Source organism: Vicia villosa, unplaced genomic scaffold, assembly GCF_029867415.1.
Source record: "Vicia villosa cultivar HV-30 ecotype Madison, WI unplaced genomic scaffold, Vvil1.0 ctg.001698F_1_1, whole genome shotgun sequence".
Taxonomy (NCBI): domain Eukaryota; kingdom Viridiplantae; phylum Streptophyta; class Magnoliopsida; order Fabales; family Fabaceae; genus Vicia; species Vicia villosa.
Window position 1 is genome coordinate 89,441 of NW_026705700.1, and position 16,643 is coordinate 106,083.

At 38.9% G+C, this 16,643-nt stretch overlaps 1 protein-coding gene across 1 annotated transcript; it reads right to left on the reverse strand.

Moving 5' to 3' along the window:
* Positions 1-13,343: 13,343 nt before the first annotated feature.
* On the reverse strand, positions 13,344-13,754 carry LOC131636324 (uncharacterized mitochondrial protein AtMg00820-like). The gene has a single exon (XM_058906947.1). It carries the CDS (start codon positions 13,752-13,754, stop codon positions 13,344-13,346), a length of 411 nt encoding a protein of 136 aa, XP_058762930.1.
* Positions 13,755-16,643: the final 2,889 nt, after the last annotated feature.

Sequence of the window (16,643 nt, forward strand, 5' to 3'; positions counted from 1 at the left end):
CCACTAATTCTTTCTCTTTCTCATTTTCAACTAAATCACCCTCAACATTTTTTTCTACTTCAATCACCCTATCTTTTTCACTCTCAACAATTTCCTCCTCAACTATTTCTCCTACACCCATATCAATATTTCTACCGCTACGAGTTAGAATTGACTTACAATGCTCACGAGGATTTTCTTGTGTAGTAGCCGGAAAAGGACCTTTGTTTTGATCGGCAAGTTGCTTTGACAATTGCCCGACTTGAGTTTCAAGGTTCTTAATCGCGGCATCCGTACTCTTTTGGCTTGCAATTTGCAATTGCATGAATTGGCTAAGAGTGTCCTCGATTGAAAGCTTTGTTTGTTGAGGTTGTTGATTGTAACCGCCTTGATAAGGATTTTGACGATTCGATGGGCCCGCTTCCGGCCTCCATCCTTGTTGATAACCTTGATTACCTCTTTGTTGGTAACCTTGGTTATTGTTGTAAGGTTGTTGTTGTTGTCTTCCACCATATCCTTGATTAGGATTAGACACATAATTCACATCTTCACCCGGTGGAGGACAAAAACCTGTTTGATGGTCACCCCTACACAATTCACAACACATCACATGTTGATTTTTAGAAGGGCTCCCATTTATCTCTTTGATTTGTTGAGGGAGTTTTGACATTTGTTGAGTGAGCAATTCTACTTGTTGTGTCAATAACTTGTTTTGAGCAAGTATTGCATCACTAGTATTCAATTCAAGAACTCCCGGTTTTCTTTGCAATGCACTACGGTTGTGTTGCCCTTGATGATCATTCAAAGCCATTCTATCAATGATAGCAATCGCTTCTGCAGCAGTTTTTGACATCAACGAACCACCCGCGGTAGCATCTAAAAGAGTTTTTGGTTGAGGTTGGAGTCCATTTCTAAAGATATGGATTTGAGACAACTCATCAAACCCATGACCTTTGCACTTTCTAACCATGGACTTGAACCTCTCCCATGCTTCATTGAGAGATTCATTCGACCCTTGAGAGAACACCGCAATAGAAGTTTTCGCTTCCATGAACCTATTGTGAGGAAAGAACCGATCCAAGAACTTCTCTTCTAACTCGTTCCAATTTGTCATGACATTATTAGGTTGATCAAGGTACCATTCCTTAGCTTTTCCAATTAAGGAATGAGGAAAAAGTCTCCTGAACACCTGTTCTTCTTGGTCTTCCGGAGCACCAATTGTTCCGGCGATCTCGTAGAACTTTGTTAGATGAGTAAATGGATCCTCGTGATCTGCCCCTGTGAACGGATTTTGGTATAATAATTGAAGTAACCCCGTCTTCATCTCGGAGTTTCTTCCATTGGCCTGATCACGAGCAAATTGTGCATTGAGTCGAGGGCTATTAACACAAGGCCCTCGAACTGGAACATTAGGAATCTCTCCTGCCATTTCTCCCTCAACTAAGTTTTCAACCGGAGTTGAAGAAGAAGATGCCTCTTGTTGTTGTCTTCTTTCCCTAGCTAGTTGTCTCCTCCTACGAGTTTTGCTATTCTCTCTACGAGCAGTCCTCTCAATCTCAGGATCAAAAAGGAGTTGATCTGCAGGTACACGTCCTCGCATAAACTGTAATCTGAAAAACTAACCAAGCAAATTAACAAACACAAGGAAAATAAATTTAGAAACAAGATATTAATTATAAGACTCAATACAAAACAAACTATTGCAATGCTTGCAATATCTAAACAACAATCCCCGGCAACGGCGCCATTTTGTTGAAAGAGTATTGTGGTGTACTTTTCGTTTATATCGTATCCACAGGGATTATTGCGATATCACCGCCGTTCTATAGCCTATTTTGTCTTGAGTTAATGTTACTTTAGTTTTAGGTTTGCAAAAGATCATTCAATTCTTTTAGTAGCAAAGAGTAAATTAATGAAAGTTCTAAATTAAAGAAAATGTATCAAGATTCGATTTCATCGACCTAAATTTGTATGTCTCCTTATAAATATACGTATATGAACATGGTAACGATCAACATAATTACGTATCGACGCCTATATCGTCCGTGTCCGCAACGATATAGTTAGATTTACCGTATTGTTTAACCGACGATTTCTCCACCGTTTAAACAATACAAATAACGTTTTAAAACCGATACTAAGTAAACATCAAACGCTAAATCCATGTCTGCAATTTATAGTTTGATAGATGATAAAGTTAGATCTAGATACAAATATTGATGTCTCAAACACTTATACCAAAGAAAAAGCTTTAATAAACAAACTAAACCATCTATATTGATCATCACTTGTTCATACACATATATTCACAAGAAAAACCTACAAAAGGCTAGGAAGATTACATCTTATCTTGATACAAAAGAGATTTAGCTATCCATGAGAATGGTAGCTTGCTCAAGAAGTAAAGGATGAAGATCAACAAGCATCAAAGGCGATTAATCGACGATCAAAGCTTCCAATCTTCAATTCTTTGTTTGCTACAGTGCACAAGTGTTTTTTAGCTCTCAAGATCAACCAACCAACACAAAATATCTGAAAACCCCCTTATATAGCATTTCTGAATTCTGTCCAGGGCGCGTCGCGCCCTCCAGCGCGCTACGCGCCATTACACTTAAAATTATAAACCGCCCATGCGCGCGACGCGCGCAACTCTCTGTCTGGAAGCTCCAAAATATCTTGCCCAGGGCGCGACGCGCCCACATCCCAGCGCGACGCGCGCATACTTCTGCCAGTGAATCTCTTGTCAAGATCAAGACAAGCTCCAAACATCCCAAAATTGGCCAAAACCTACACAATCATAACTAAAACACATATTAACATAAAATGAAAGCTTAATATTATAAACTATAAATAATTATCTAAAACTTCAGGGAATTGCACGAATATCCGATAAAAACGGTCGAAAGGTATTGTTAATTAAACTAAATATAAACACAATTTGGCACCTAACAACTCTCCCCAACTTAAACTCTTGTTTGTCCTCAAACAAAACAATGATAAATTACCAGGAACACAAAATATCACAAATGAAACAACAAGGTAGAAACAAGAACAATTGAATGGTTCAAATTCCAAAAGTACACAAAGATCAATCCTTACCAGTTTTCATCAAAATACCATGATAGCAATGCTAATCCTATATACAAATTCTATGTCAGAAATTCCACAAAGCAAAAGAAGTTCAAGAATGAATCACACCTACGTATTTCTCTACTGAGAGAACAAAAATGGAGGATCCTAACACTCACCAGACAATGACGCAAACATACCGAATTAATTATAAACTCATCTAAGCATAAGATATATAAAAAGTGTATAAGCATGAATCACTAAGGACTTTCGGGTTGTAGCTTGGCTTGGTTAACAAGGAAGTGTCTCATATCTCACGGCCATTGAATCGAAAATGTCAAAACCTAAGAGAGCATTCAAATTCAATTATCACAACCTAAACAACCAAGTTTACCACATTATTCATTACTTGCTCAAGGGTCACAGAATTCTTTTCTTTCTTTTTTTTTTTTTTATTATTATTTTTATTTTTTTTATTTTTATTATTATTATTTTAAATATATATACCCCTTGAGCACTATCTTTTGATATATCCTCACCAATGTACACCTTTATTTCATTCTCCCCAACTTGTATATTACCAAGACATCACTAAGAATGCTCCCTATTCTAAGGCAAAAAGGGATCAATCCTTACCATATCAAATGGCAACAGTTCAAGGTAGAAAGAAAAGAAAGTCATCAAGATTCTATCAAAAATCGGTATAGAGATCTATATACAACATAAGCTTAACCGATAATAATCTTGGAAAACGGCTCAAAGTGGTTAGCAAATACTCACACACTCACCGGGTAGGTTATATTTGGATTGGAAGTTTTTCTCATAGTGCAGAACAAAACGCCTTGATCACTTTCATGCTTAACACAATTTAATAACAATGCAAGATTAATCATAATAAAAACGAGTTAAAACGCACATTGCTGGTATCCAGCACAATTTATATATATACATAGTGGAAAGTCTCCTCACAACTACAGCTAGGCTAAAGTGATTCACAATTGAACTAATTTTATCCACAGAAATTAATGACAACTAATTTGTACAATTAAAAGCATCAGAATCGAAGGTACTTGATAAAAAAAATGATAAAGGATGTACCTTGCGCGTACAGTTTTCAACTTATATCATCGCCACTCAAATTGTGTTGCATCATCCAAATTCATCGTGGCAACAAAAATTCGTGTTCCAGCTAATTAATCATCAGGACAACTTATCAAACCATTATTTCTAAAATATAAACACTAAACTAAAATAAACTACTTAAAAATAAATAAATGCAAAAATAAAATAAACTGAACTTATATAAAATAAAAACCACACCAAACAGGTGTTAACTATCCAAAGGCGTAAACTTAGCCTTTCAAAGTACCTCATCCAAAAGGATGGAACAAAACTATAAACATTAAAAACAAAGTAACTAAAAATTGTTCTAACATAAAACTAAAAACAATAAAACATAAAACAGTAAAACAAAACTACTCCTCATCGGAAGTCTCCGGATCATCCTGCTCCATCCCCTCCTCAGGATCTGGCCTGCCCTCAGGCCATGAAGCATAGGCAGATAAATCATCCCTGGAACCAACAGGCTGCTGCAGAGAAAGCTGCCGGATAGAATCCTGCAAAAACAAAAACGCTCTCTGATGCGCCATATGCATCTGATAGTTCCAATCACTTGCATCACCATACTGTGGACCAGCAGGCGGTGCAGCAGCAACCGGAACAGCTTGAGAAGCATCGGGAAGGTCAGATGCACCAGCAGCACCACCAAAAGGACGACCTCCAGGCAAACAGTACCTGTTAGCAAAAATATCATCTATAACACCATCCATGGGGATCATCCCACCAGTTGGGAACCGGACACCAGCCTTCCTGCACAAACCCATTATTAAACCAGGAAAAATCAACCTACATTTCACCCCATCTCCATGAAGAGTCCCATTCAGGGCGACTCTTTTCAGCTCATTCGCCACAATCCTGGACACATCAATGTTATCACCATTCAGAATACCCTGAACCAAACCTGCCGTATCAATGGTGAGGGAAGAAGTGTGACTCCGTGGCCTAATGTTGTAAAGGACCACCGAAGTCACCAACTGAGCCTCCTCCGTCAACTGACTACGAGTAAAAGTCTTTGGCAGCCCAGCTTTAGTCAGAGTATAGGTGAAACCAGTCCTGCAAATCCTGTCCCTAATGCTGTCTGCATCCCAATTTCCTCTATTCAACCTGGGATGGTACTCACACTCTTCTACCAAAGCAAGAGGGTTATCCAGAAAATCAAAAATAGCCTCTTTGCTAAAATCAATGGCCTTACCTCTCACCCATGTTTTAAACGGGTAAGCTTCAGTACCTGACCAACTGCTCGGAGGCAAGGCATTTGCATAAAATTCTCTGACAATCTCCACCTGATAGAATTGTGGTGGAGTGAACAACTTGTCCCAGCATGTTTCAGACAAAGCAGTCCACGCCCTTTGGAAGAGGCCGTGGTCAATAGGAACCACAGTTCGTTCACTCCACACAACGCGGCTTTCAAGCTCATGGTACCTCGCCTCTTGCTCCGGACCTAGAAACTTCGTCCGATCAAACCTGCCAGCTTGTGAGGAAGATCCCTCACCAGAACCAGTCTTCTTTCTCTTTAAAAAGGGTGCCATTCCTGCACAATTGCAATTCAAACAAAACACACAACAATTGAAATAAAGCTAGCACATGCTCAAAATTAACAGCACAATTCAAGCCACAGTCATCATCAATCATCAAACAGACCTATATAACAGTACAGACAACATAAAAAAAATTTCAAAATTGAACCCAGGGTGCGGCGCGCGCTGAACAGGGCGCGACGCGCGCTCTGCGAAACCCAGAAAAAAGCTTCATTTTTCTGCAAAACAGAAGAGAAGAACTTGCTTCTCCTCCCTTCTAAGGGTTCCAACAGGCAAAAGATGCAGCAAAAGATGTCTTCTACCCTAGTTTTTTTTCAAAATTCCTAAATCTAAAAACCTAAACTTCTAAAACTTAAACTAATGGAAATAGAAGGGAAGAGAGAACATACCTTTGATGATGATGACAATAGAGAGACGAGAATAGTGAGGAAAATGCAAGAGATTAAGAACTAGAGTGTGTGAGTTGTTTTTCTTTTCTTTGAACAAAGAGGAGAAAGGGAAGAATGGAGGCAAAACCTCCAACAACCCTAAGAACCTCTTCAGCCACGAAACCGGGTCGGGCCCAGCATGGGTAGGCCCAAACCAAAATTATTATTATTATTTTTTTTTTCAAAAATATGTACAGCGCGCGACGCACGGAGAACCGGCGCGACGCGCCCTCATCTCTGCCAGGAAGGGGTCTTAGAACTCACAAAGCGCGCGACGCGCGCAAATGGGTGCGACGCGCGCTACACCAGAAACAGCAGAAAAACTGCATTGTTTCAGCACGCCCAAAAATACCGGTAGATCGCTTCTGGCTCGACGACAACCTAAAAATCCCACCTGCATAAATAACACAAATACAAGTGAATATATACAACTTGGGGTGCCTCCCAAGAGCGCTTTGTTTAACGTCGGTCAGCTCGACGGTCAAAGGCAATCAAGGATCGCCAAACGATAAAACGCAAGTTTCACGATTAAAATCGCTTCCCCGATACACCTTCAACCTCTGACCATTTACTACCCACTCTTGGTTTGATTTTTGGTCCTCTATCACAATAGCCCCTTGGCTTCTCACTTCTTTGACCAAAAACGGTCCGGACCATTTAGACTTCAACTTTCCCGGGAAAAGTCTTAACCGAGAATTGAAGAGTAAAACTAATTGCCCTACCTTAAAGTCCTTCATTATAACCTTACTATCATGATAGAATTTGGTCTTTTCCTTGTAAATTGAATTGGACTTATAGGCATGCAATCTAATCTCTTCCAACTCATTAAGTTGGATTTTTCTTCTCTCTCCACACAACTTGTGGTCAAAATTCAAAAGCTTCAAGGCCCAATATGCCTTATGCTCTAGTTCTACGGGAAGGTGGCAACTTTTACCATACACCATTTGGAATGGTGTAAGACCGATCGGTGCTTTGAAAGCGGTCCGATACGCCCACAAGGTTTCATCTAACTTCATTGACCAATCCTTCCTAGAGCTAGACACAGTTTTCTCAAGAATTCTCTTAATCTCTCTATTGGTCCTCTCAACTTGCCCATTAGTTTGTGGATGATATGGAGTAGCTACCTTGTGCTTTACTCCATATTGCTCCAACACTTTTTCAAGCGGAGCATTACAAAAATGAGATCCACCATCACTAATTAATACTCTTGGCGAGCCAAACCGCGAAAATATATTTTTCTTCAAAAACTTTATCACGGTCTTACCATCTGCTTTGGGTGAAGCAATCGCTTCCACCCACTTAGACACATAATCAACAGCTACAAAGATGTATTCATTTGACATTGAGGAAGGGAATGGTCCAACAAAATCAATGCCCCAACAATCGAATACCTCAACTTCTACAATACTTTGGAGGGGCATTTCCTCTCTTTTCCCTATTCCACCAGTTCTTTGACAACTGTCGCATGAGGCAACATGGTGGTAAGCATCTTTGAACAAAGTAGGCCACCAAAACATCGATTCTAAAACAATCATCCTCATCATTAGGATGCTTGATGGCTTCAAAGAGATCAAGACATAATTCTTCATCTTGGTACCTTAATTTCATTAAGCCATCATCAATATCGATCATCATTCGGGCAGTCTTCATAAAAGGCCTTCCTAAGATCAATGGAATCTCAGGATCTTCTTCCATGTCTATGACAATAAAATCAACAGGATACCAAAATTTGTCAACCTTGACAAGCAAGTCTTCCGCAACTCCATGAGGATGAGCTGTGGATTTATCTGCTAATGATAACGTCATTCTTGTCGGCTTCAAATCGTTGATTCCTAATCTTCTCACCATAGACAATGGGATCAAATTAATGCTAGAACCGGTATCTACCAAACCTTTGCCTATGTGAACATTTCCAATAGACACCGGTAAGGTTACCCGCCCAGGATCATTCGATTTTATCGGAGTAGTGCGTTGAATTAACGCATTACAACAAGAGCTCACCGTTACTACCTCCGGATCCAAGAATCTTCTCTTCTTAGTGATGATGTCTTTGATGAATTTTGCATACATCGGCATTTGCTCTAATGCCTCGGAGAAAGGAACATTAATTTGCAACTTGCTAAAAATATCCAAGAACCGAGCATAGTGCTTTGCATCTTCTTTCTTTGACGGACCGGGAGGGTAAGGTAATTTCTTCACTTGTATAGAATCATCCACCTTCTTCTTTCCCTTCTCACTCACACTCAATTTTTTTCTCTCTTTTTCTACAACCTTCTCAAGAGTTTCTTTTTCCACTAATTCTTTCTCTTTCTCATTTTCAACTAAATCACCCTCAACATTTTTTTCTACTTCATTCACCCTATCTTTTTCACTCTCAACAATTTCCTCCTCAACTATTTCTCCTACACCCATATCAATATTTCTACCGCTACGAGTTAGAATTGACTTACAATGCTCACGAGGATTTTCTTGTGTAGTAGCCGGAAAAGGACCTTTGTTTTGATCGGCAAGTTGCTTTGACAATTGCCCGACTTGAGTTTCAAGGTTCTTAATCGCGGCATCCGTACTCTTTTGGCTTGCAATTTGCAATTGCATGAATTGGCTAAGAGTGTCCTCGATTGAAAGCTTTGTTTGTTGAGGTTGTTGATTGTAACCGCCTTGATAAGGATTTTGACGATTCGATGGGCCCGCTTCCGGCCTCCATCCTTGTTGATAACCTTGATTACCTCTTTGTTGGTAACCTTGGTTATTGTTGTAAGGTTGTTGTTGTTGTCTTCCACCATATCCTTGATTAGGATTAGACACATAATTCACATCTTCACCCGGTGGAGGACAAAAACCTGTTTGATGGTCACCCCTACACAATTCACAACACATCACATGTTGATTTTTAGAAGGGCTCCCATTTATCTCTTTGATTTGTTGAGGGAGTTTTGACATTTGTTGAGTGAGCAATTCTACTTGTTGTGTCAATAACTTGTTTTGAGCAAGTATTGCATCACTAGTATTCAATTCAAGAACTCCCGGTTTTCTTTGCAATGCACTACGGTTGTGTTGCCCTTGATGATCATTCAAAGCCATTCTATCAATGATAGCAATCGCTTCTGCAGCAGTTTTTGACATCAACGAACCACCCGCGGTAGCATCTAAAAGAGTTTTTGGTTGAGGTTGGAGTCCATTTCTAAAGATATGGATTTGAGACAACTCATCAAACCCATGACCTTTGCACTTTCTAACCATGGACTTGAACCTCTCCCATGCTTCATTGAGAGATTCATTCGACCCTTGAGAGAACACCGCAATAGAAGTTTTCGCTTCCATGAACCTATTGTGAGGAAAGAACCGATCCAAGAACTTCTCTTCTAACTCGTTCCAATTTGTCATGACATTATTAGGTTGATCAAGGTACCATTCCTTAGCTTTTCCAATTAAGGAATGAGGAAAAAGTCTCCTGAACACCTGTTCTTCTTGGTCTTCCGGAGCACCAATTGTTCCGGCGATCTCGTAGAACTTTGTTAGATGAGTAAATGGATCCTCGTGATCTGCCCCTGTGAACGGATTTTGGTATAATAATTGAAGTAACCCCGTCTTCATCTCGGAGTTTCTTCCATTGGCCTGATCACGAGCAAATTGTGCATTGAGTCGAGGGCTATTAACACAAGGCCCTCGAACTGGAACATTAGGAATCTCTCCTGCCATTTCTCCCTCAACTAAGTTTTCAACCGGAGTTGAAGAAGAAGATGCCTCTTGTTGTTGTCTTCTTTCCCTAGCTAGTTGTCTCCTCCTACGAGTTTTGCTATTCTCTCTACGAGCAGTCCTCTCAATCTCAGGATCAAAAAGGAGTTGATCTGCAGGTACACGTCCTCGCATAAACTGTAATCTGAAAAACTAACCAAGCAAATTAACAAACACAAGGAAAATAAATTTAGAAACAAGATATTAATTATAAGACTCAATACAAAACAAACTATTGCAATGCTTGCAATATCTAAACAACAATCCCCGGCAACGGCGCCATTTTGTTGAAAGAGTATTGTGGTGTACTTTTCGTTTATATCGTATCCACAGGGATTATTGCGATATCACCGCCGTTCTATAGCCTATTTTGTCTTGAGTTAATGTTACTTTAGTTTTAGGTTTGCAAAAGATCATTCAATTCTTTTAGTAGCAAAGAGTAAATTAATGAAAGTTCTAAGTTAAAGAAAATGTATCAAGATTCGATTTCATCGACCTAAATTTGTATGTCTCCTTATAAATATACGTATATGAACATGGTAACGATCAACATAATTACGTATCGACGCCTATATCGTCCGTGTCCGCAACGATATAGTTAGATTTACCGTATTGTTTAACCGACGATTTCTCCACCGTTTAAACAATACAAATAACGTTTTAAAACCGATACTAAGTAAACATCAAACGCTAAATCCATGTCTGCAATTTATAGTTTGATAGATGATAAAGTTAGATCTAGATACAAATATTGATGTCTCAAACACTTATACCAAAGAAAAAGCTTTAATAAACAAACTAAACCATCTATATTGATCATCACTTGTTCATACACATATATTCACAAGAAAAACCTACAAAAGGCTAGGAAGATTACATCTTATCTTGATACAAAAGAGATTTAGCTATCCATGAGAATGGTAGCTTGCTCAAGAAGTAAAGGATGAAGATCAACAAGCATCAAAGGCGATTAATCGACGATCAAAGCTTCCAATCTTCAATTCTTTGTTTGCTACAGTGCACAAGTGTTTTTTAGCTCTCAAGATCAACCAACCAACACAAAATATCTGAAAACCCCCTTATATAGCATTTCTGAATTCTGTCCAGGGCGCGTCGCGCCCTCCAGCGCGCTACGCGCCATTACACTTAAAATTATAAACCGCCCATGCGCGCGACGCGCGCAACTCTCTGTCTGGAAGCTCCAAAATATCTTGCCCCGGGCGCGACGCGCCCACATCCCAGCGCGACGCGCGCATACTTCTGCCAGTGAATCTCTTGTCAAGATCAAGACAAGCTCCAAACATCCCAAAATTGGCCAAAACCTACACAATCATAACTAAAACACATATTAACATAAAATGAAAGCTTAATATTATAAACTATAAATAATTATCTAAAACTTCAGGGAATTGCACGAATATCCGATAAAAACGGTTGAAAGGTATTGTTAATTAAACTAAATATAAACACAATTTGGCACCTAACATACCTCCCCCTTGCTTAACCGACTCCCGAAACCTAATTTGGTTGCGATGACCATCTTATCCTTTCTTTTTGATTCGTGGGTTTTATCGATATTTTCCCTTTCCTTTTGGAATAAATAAAATTTGGTGGCGACTCTGTTGTATTTCGAGTGTGTGAACACCTCGAGTATTTTTTTACCGTTACAGAAAGTGGCGACTCTGCTGGGGATAATACTTGAAACAACTAATCACACCAAAGACATTCAAGAGTAAAATGTGAATGAAATCGGAAAGGAAAGACATGCAACAAAGGTGATCAGGGTAAAGCTTGATTGAACATTAGGAGGAGGATAAAATCATGATCGAGACTGTATTAAAGGACAATCAAGGTAAAACATGATCGAAGTAATCAAAGGACAATCAAGGTAAAACATGATTGAAGGACATCAAAGGACAATCAAGGTAAAACATGATTGAAGAACATCAAAGGGCAATCAAGGTAAAACATGATTGGTATTAAAGGACAATCAAGGTAAAACATGATCGAAGAACATCAAAGGACAATCAAGGTAAAACATGATTGAAGGACATCAAAGCATAATCAAGATAAAACATGATTGAATAACATCAAAGGACAATCAAGGTAAAACATGATTGAAGAATATCTAAGGACAATCAAGGTAAAACATGATTGAAGAACATCAAATGAAAATCAAGGTAAAACATGATTAAATTTTGAGAAGAAAATATCAGAGACATTCAAGATAAAACATGAATGAGACAGAAGTTTGACAAATGCCAAGTAAGTTTAGACCACAAGGTAAGATGTTACAAACAACAAGACTTGGGAAAATGCGCATAAGTATGCATGATATATGATTCTTCCAATGCATGATATATGAATGATGAATGCAATACCATTGGTTATGATAACTGAGGTAGATTCTTTTGTGAGGGTAGATTGGAATTCTGATTCCTCAACACAAGCACATTGCCAAATCGAGTTTTGTCACACTGATGATCCCTTTGAGAAGGACTTGATAAGCTGCTTGGGGATCGCTAAAGGAGACTGCCCCTGATTGTGTGATTATTAACTGATCTTGACTTCAGTTCTTTGAAATGAATGTTGGGAAGACTTGCCCCGGTATAAGTCTTGAACAATAGGATCTTGAAGTAATGTTCCCCTGATAGGATCACCGATCAAGTTTCTCAACTGTTTGAACTTCCTAAAAGATGGGTGCTTACTTGCAAATAAAATATTCATTGAAAAATGGAAATTTTAATTCAATGTTCAAAGCATATTTTGAAATCAAAATCATTATTGGAATGATGTTATTGATGTATAGAGAATGAATCAAAGGTCCAAACACAATTGTCAAGACAATCAAAGTGATGGATAAAGCAAAGGTATGAAAAACAAATGATTTGCAAAAATCTTTAGGAGTCAGGTTAACGCAACCTTGTTATAGTATGCTTTCAAAATAAACCTTGCTTCAATTAGGTCTTTTGAAGGTTGTATCGTGGCTTGGTTCACGGTTTGAGAAACAAAGGATATAGACTCAAAATTTATTTGTACCCACCCCATTCTTCGCGATGAACTTCAGTCCTATGTTCAGTTAGATCAAACTATACATTTAGGTTCTAAGAGGCTTTTGGAATTGCACCTATTCATATGATGATGACTCATAAGTTAAGGGAATTTTTGAGATGGCAGTCACTTCTTCCTTTTGATAGTCACAACATTTCATTGGTGTTCAAGGTATTTATTGACTTCTCTTTTTTCTTTCTATTATCCCTAAATTTTGCTTGAACTGTCTTCATTTGAGATTACAGCCAGCGGGATGCCCCAATCAGCTAATGTACTGAGTTAATTTTTCAAACCAAGCTCTAGGAGACTGTTTTAATCCATACAAAGACTTATTTAATTTACATACATTTGATCCAAATTTGTTTTCAAAGCCAAAAGGAATGTCCATGTATACTTCTTCTAGATCTCCATTAAAAAAGGCATTCTAAACATCTAACTGATGTAGGGGCCAATCCAGGTTAGCAGCAAGAGATAAAAGAGTTCTTACAGTGTTCAGTTTTGCAACAGGAGCAAATGTCTCTGAGTAGTCTATACCATAGGTCTGAGTAAAGCCTTTAGCCATCAAGCGAGCCTTGTACCTTTCAATTGACCCATCTGAATTATACTTCACAGTAAACACCCATTTGCATCCAACTGTCTTCTTTCCATTCGGTAATGTCGTAACACTCCAAGTTTTGTTCTTTTCTAGAGCTTTCATCTCCTCAAGTATAGCTTCCCTCCACTTTGGAATTTCTAGAGCAACTTGTACATTTTTTGGAATTTCTACACTAGACAATTTTGAGGCAAAGGCAGACAAAGATGAAGACAAATTTGAATATGATATAAAATTGGACATGGGGTGTTTAGTACAAGATCTAACAGGTTTTCTAATGGAAACATGATCATCTATATCAGGATACAAAATACGACTTTCAGAAACAGAGATGGACTTACCTTTCCTATTCTTAGGAGGTTGATCATCCCCGGTTCAGATTCCTGATAGTGTGGAGATGTGGACTCATCCATTCCTTTGTGGTGCTTTTTCACAAAAACTTTCCCTTTCCAAATCCTATTTCCTAATTCAAATTTTTTTCTTGAAGTGACTCATTATTCTGTGGCATTTCAATTAGATCATCACTATCATCGTTTTTAGGAATTTTATTGTTTTCTACATGAGAAAATGTAGGCTCGGATTCACAAGGATCCTTACTCATAACTGGACTAGGATTAGATAAAGAATCATGACCATTCTCTGTTGGTGCAGAAGTATAAGTCTCAGCACTTTGTGATACAGGCAAAGATAAATTATTTAAAAACTCATGTTCTCAGTTTGAAACAAGTCTTCCTTTATATCCCCCCTTGATGGGTGTCATCAAAAAAAGATTTATTTTCAAAGAATGTAACGTCCATAGTGACAAATATTTTTTTGGTTTTTGAATCAATACATTTATATCCTTCTTTGGTTGGGGAGTATCCAACAAAAACACACTTTATACCCGCGGCTCATACGGACTAGTCCTAATGGATAGCAGACTGTTTATGACTGAATTAGAAAAGTCTATAAAAATATGGAGGAATTTCTTATTTCACCCCGCCAGCGCACCACACGGAATTTCAAAAATGTCCATGAAAAGTGGAAATATATTTTAGGTTCGCACTCCCACGCACATAATTCATTTGCTTTTGAAATTGACCTCCATTTTACGTTAAAATTTATTCCGAAAATGCACTTCTAGTAAAAAAAACCAGAAATATATTTCCAGTAAAAAAACTGGAAGTGTATTTCCGGTTCCTGATAAATCAAAATTTTAATCAAGTTGTTTGCACATATCCATTACCCATAAACCACATATTATCTTCACCATTTTCCTAAGACAAATTCAAGCGACCAAACAATAATATTTAGAATCAAACCAAAAAAACAAAACTTTCACCATGTTCTCTTCAATCTTACTACATTAACACACCCACCAACAAATAATTTTCTCACAGAAAAATCAGTCCTCCGTACGTAGTCTCATATTGTCACCACTTTCAACCTTAAACTACCACATGGGATAGAAAACCATTCAAGTTTTCAATTCAGTACCGTGCCCTCTTTCACACACAAAACCAATTCACCATTACCTTACACTAAAACAATACAAACCAAAACCGAATAAACAATGACGATGAACATCACTGCAAAAGCTGGAGATAAAAGAACTCTGTTGTTAACATTTGTATGATATTGGAGATAATACTTATAAAGTAAGTTGCGTTTATTAGGAACCGGAAATATATTTCCGATTTTATACCGAAAATGCATTTTTCGATTTTACGTAAATACAACTTAAAAAAGATGCGTACCGAAAATATATTTTCGATTTTAGAATGACAAAATCCAAAGATATTTCTTAATACAATGAGGTGAAATAATAAGAGAATTTCTTTACCCACCTCCCTATGGGGGTCACCCCCAGCGAAAACCCCAGTTTACCCCTGCTTCGGAAATGCATTTCTGAAGTTTTTTTTTTAAAATTTTCCCAGACTTCGGAAATGCATCTTCGAAAACACCAAAAGGGGGGTGTTTTCGGAGATGCACTTCCGAAAACACCTTTTTTTAAATTTTAGTGTAATTCGGAAGTGCATTTCCGAATTATGCAGAAGTCTATTTTTTTTATGCTTTTTCTAATAGTCCCGTATGAAAGATATACAAAACGTATAATATATACAAAACGGAAAAGCCGAACAAAACAAATGTCATATCAACGTAAAATACTAATATAATAAATAAAATTCAAATAATATATACAGACCGAGTCATAGTGTGCGAAATATATAATCCGAATACAAAAAAATAAACCCGGACCCCTACTGAGTATGTCTAATCCTCTCTCCCTGGGACCTCCTCTGCCGCCTATATGCCGCCGCACGGCCCGCACCAGTGACGATCCTCTCCATCACGGCGACTGCCTCTGGACCGCCCTGATCAACGATACCTCGATCCAACGCGTCCCGCCCAAGCATCTCAATCTGCAGGCATATCGGTAGGAGATCAATGGCGTGGTCATCCTCGGCCTGCTGGTTCTCCAGGATCTCCTCGTGTGTTGGCCTAGGAGTGCCGGGAGCGTCGGGTCTCAACAGAGGATGTGACACCCGATAGAACCATGTGACATATCCCTCCACACTGTGCCAGTCCTGGGTGACCCGAATGCGACGATACTCCTCTAGGACCACATGACGCTCCCAATCTGCAAATATGCCAGTGAGCTGGACTCGGGTCACTGTGTCGGGAGCAGCCTCAAAAGGTGACCTGGGTATCATCTGCACAAATCCAAACTGCCGCATGCACCGCTCAAGGAGACATCGCATCATGGTGTTGGTCCCGCATGCCAACCAGCCAAAATATAACAAGATGCTATCAAAGGGGACAACATCAGTGTAGTCGCTGAATGGCCTCCAACAGATGTCATCGTGCATCGTGCGGTCGAGGTACCCACGGTATGGTCCCACTGCATTGTTCCTCCTCTGGAGATTGTATCGGGCGGCCCTGGGCATGGCATCTTCGTATTCAGGATCAACGCGGAAGCCGTGGATGCGGGGGAAGTAGGAGATGATCCAGCTCTGAAACACAAACACGATAATGTATTAAAAATAAATACGAAACATAAATAAATGTGAAACAATTAAAATGAAACGTACCATAAGTAGTGTGTAGGATCCGGTCAACTGCCTGGTCCTCTAGTTGGAGGCCTCATTCAGC

Bases quoted from the DNA above. Each gene is read 5' to 3' on its own strand.
- LOC131636324 (XM_058906947.1), bottom strand. From the start codon at position 13,754: ATGTCCAATTTTATATCATATTCAAATTTGTCTTCATCTTTGTCTGCC.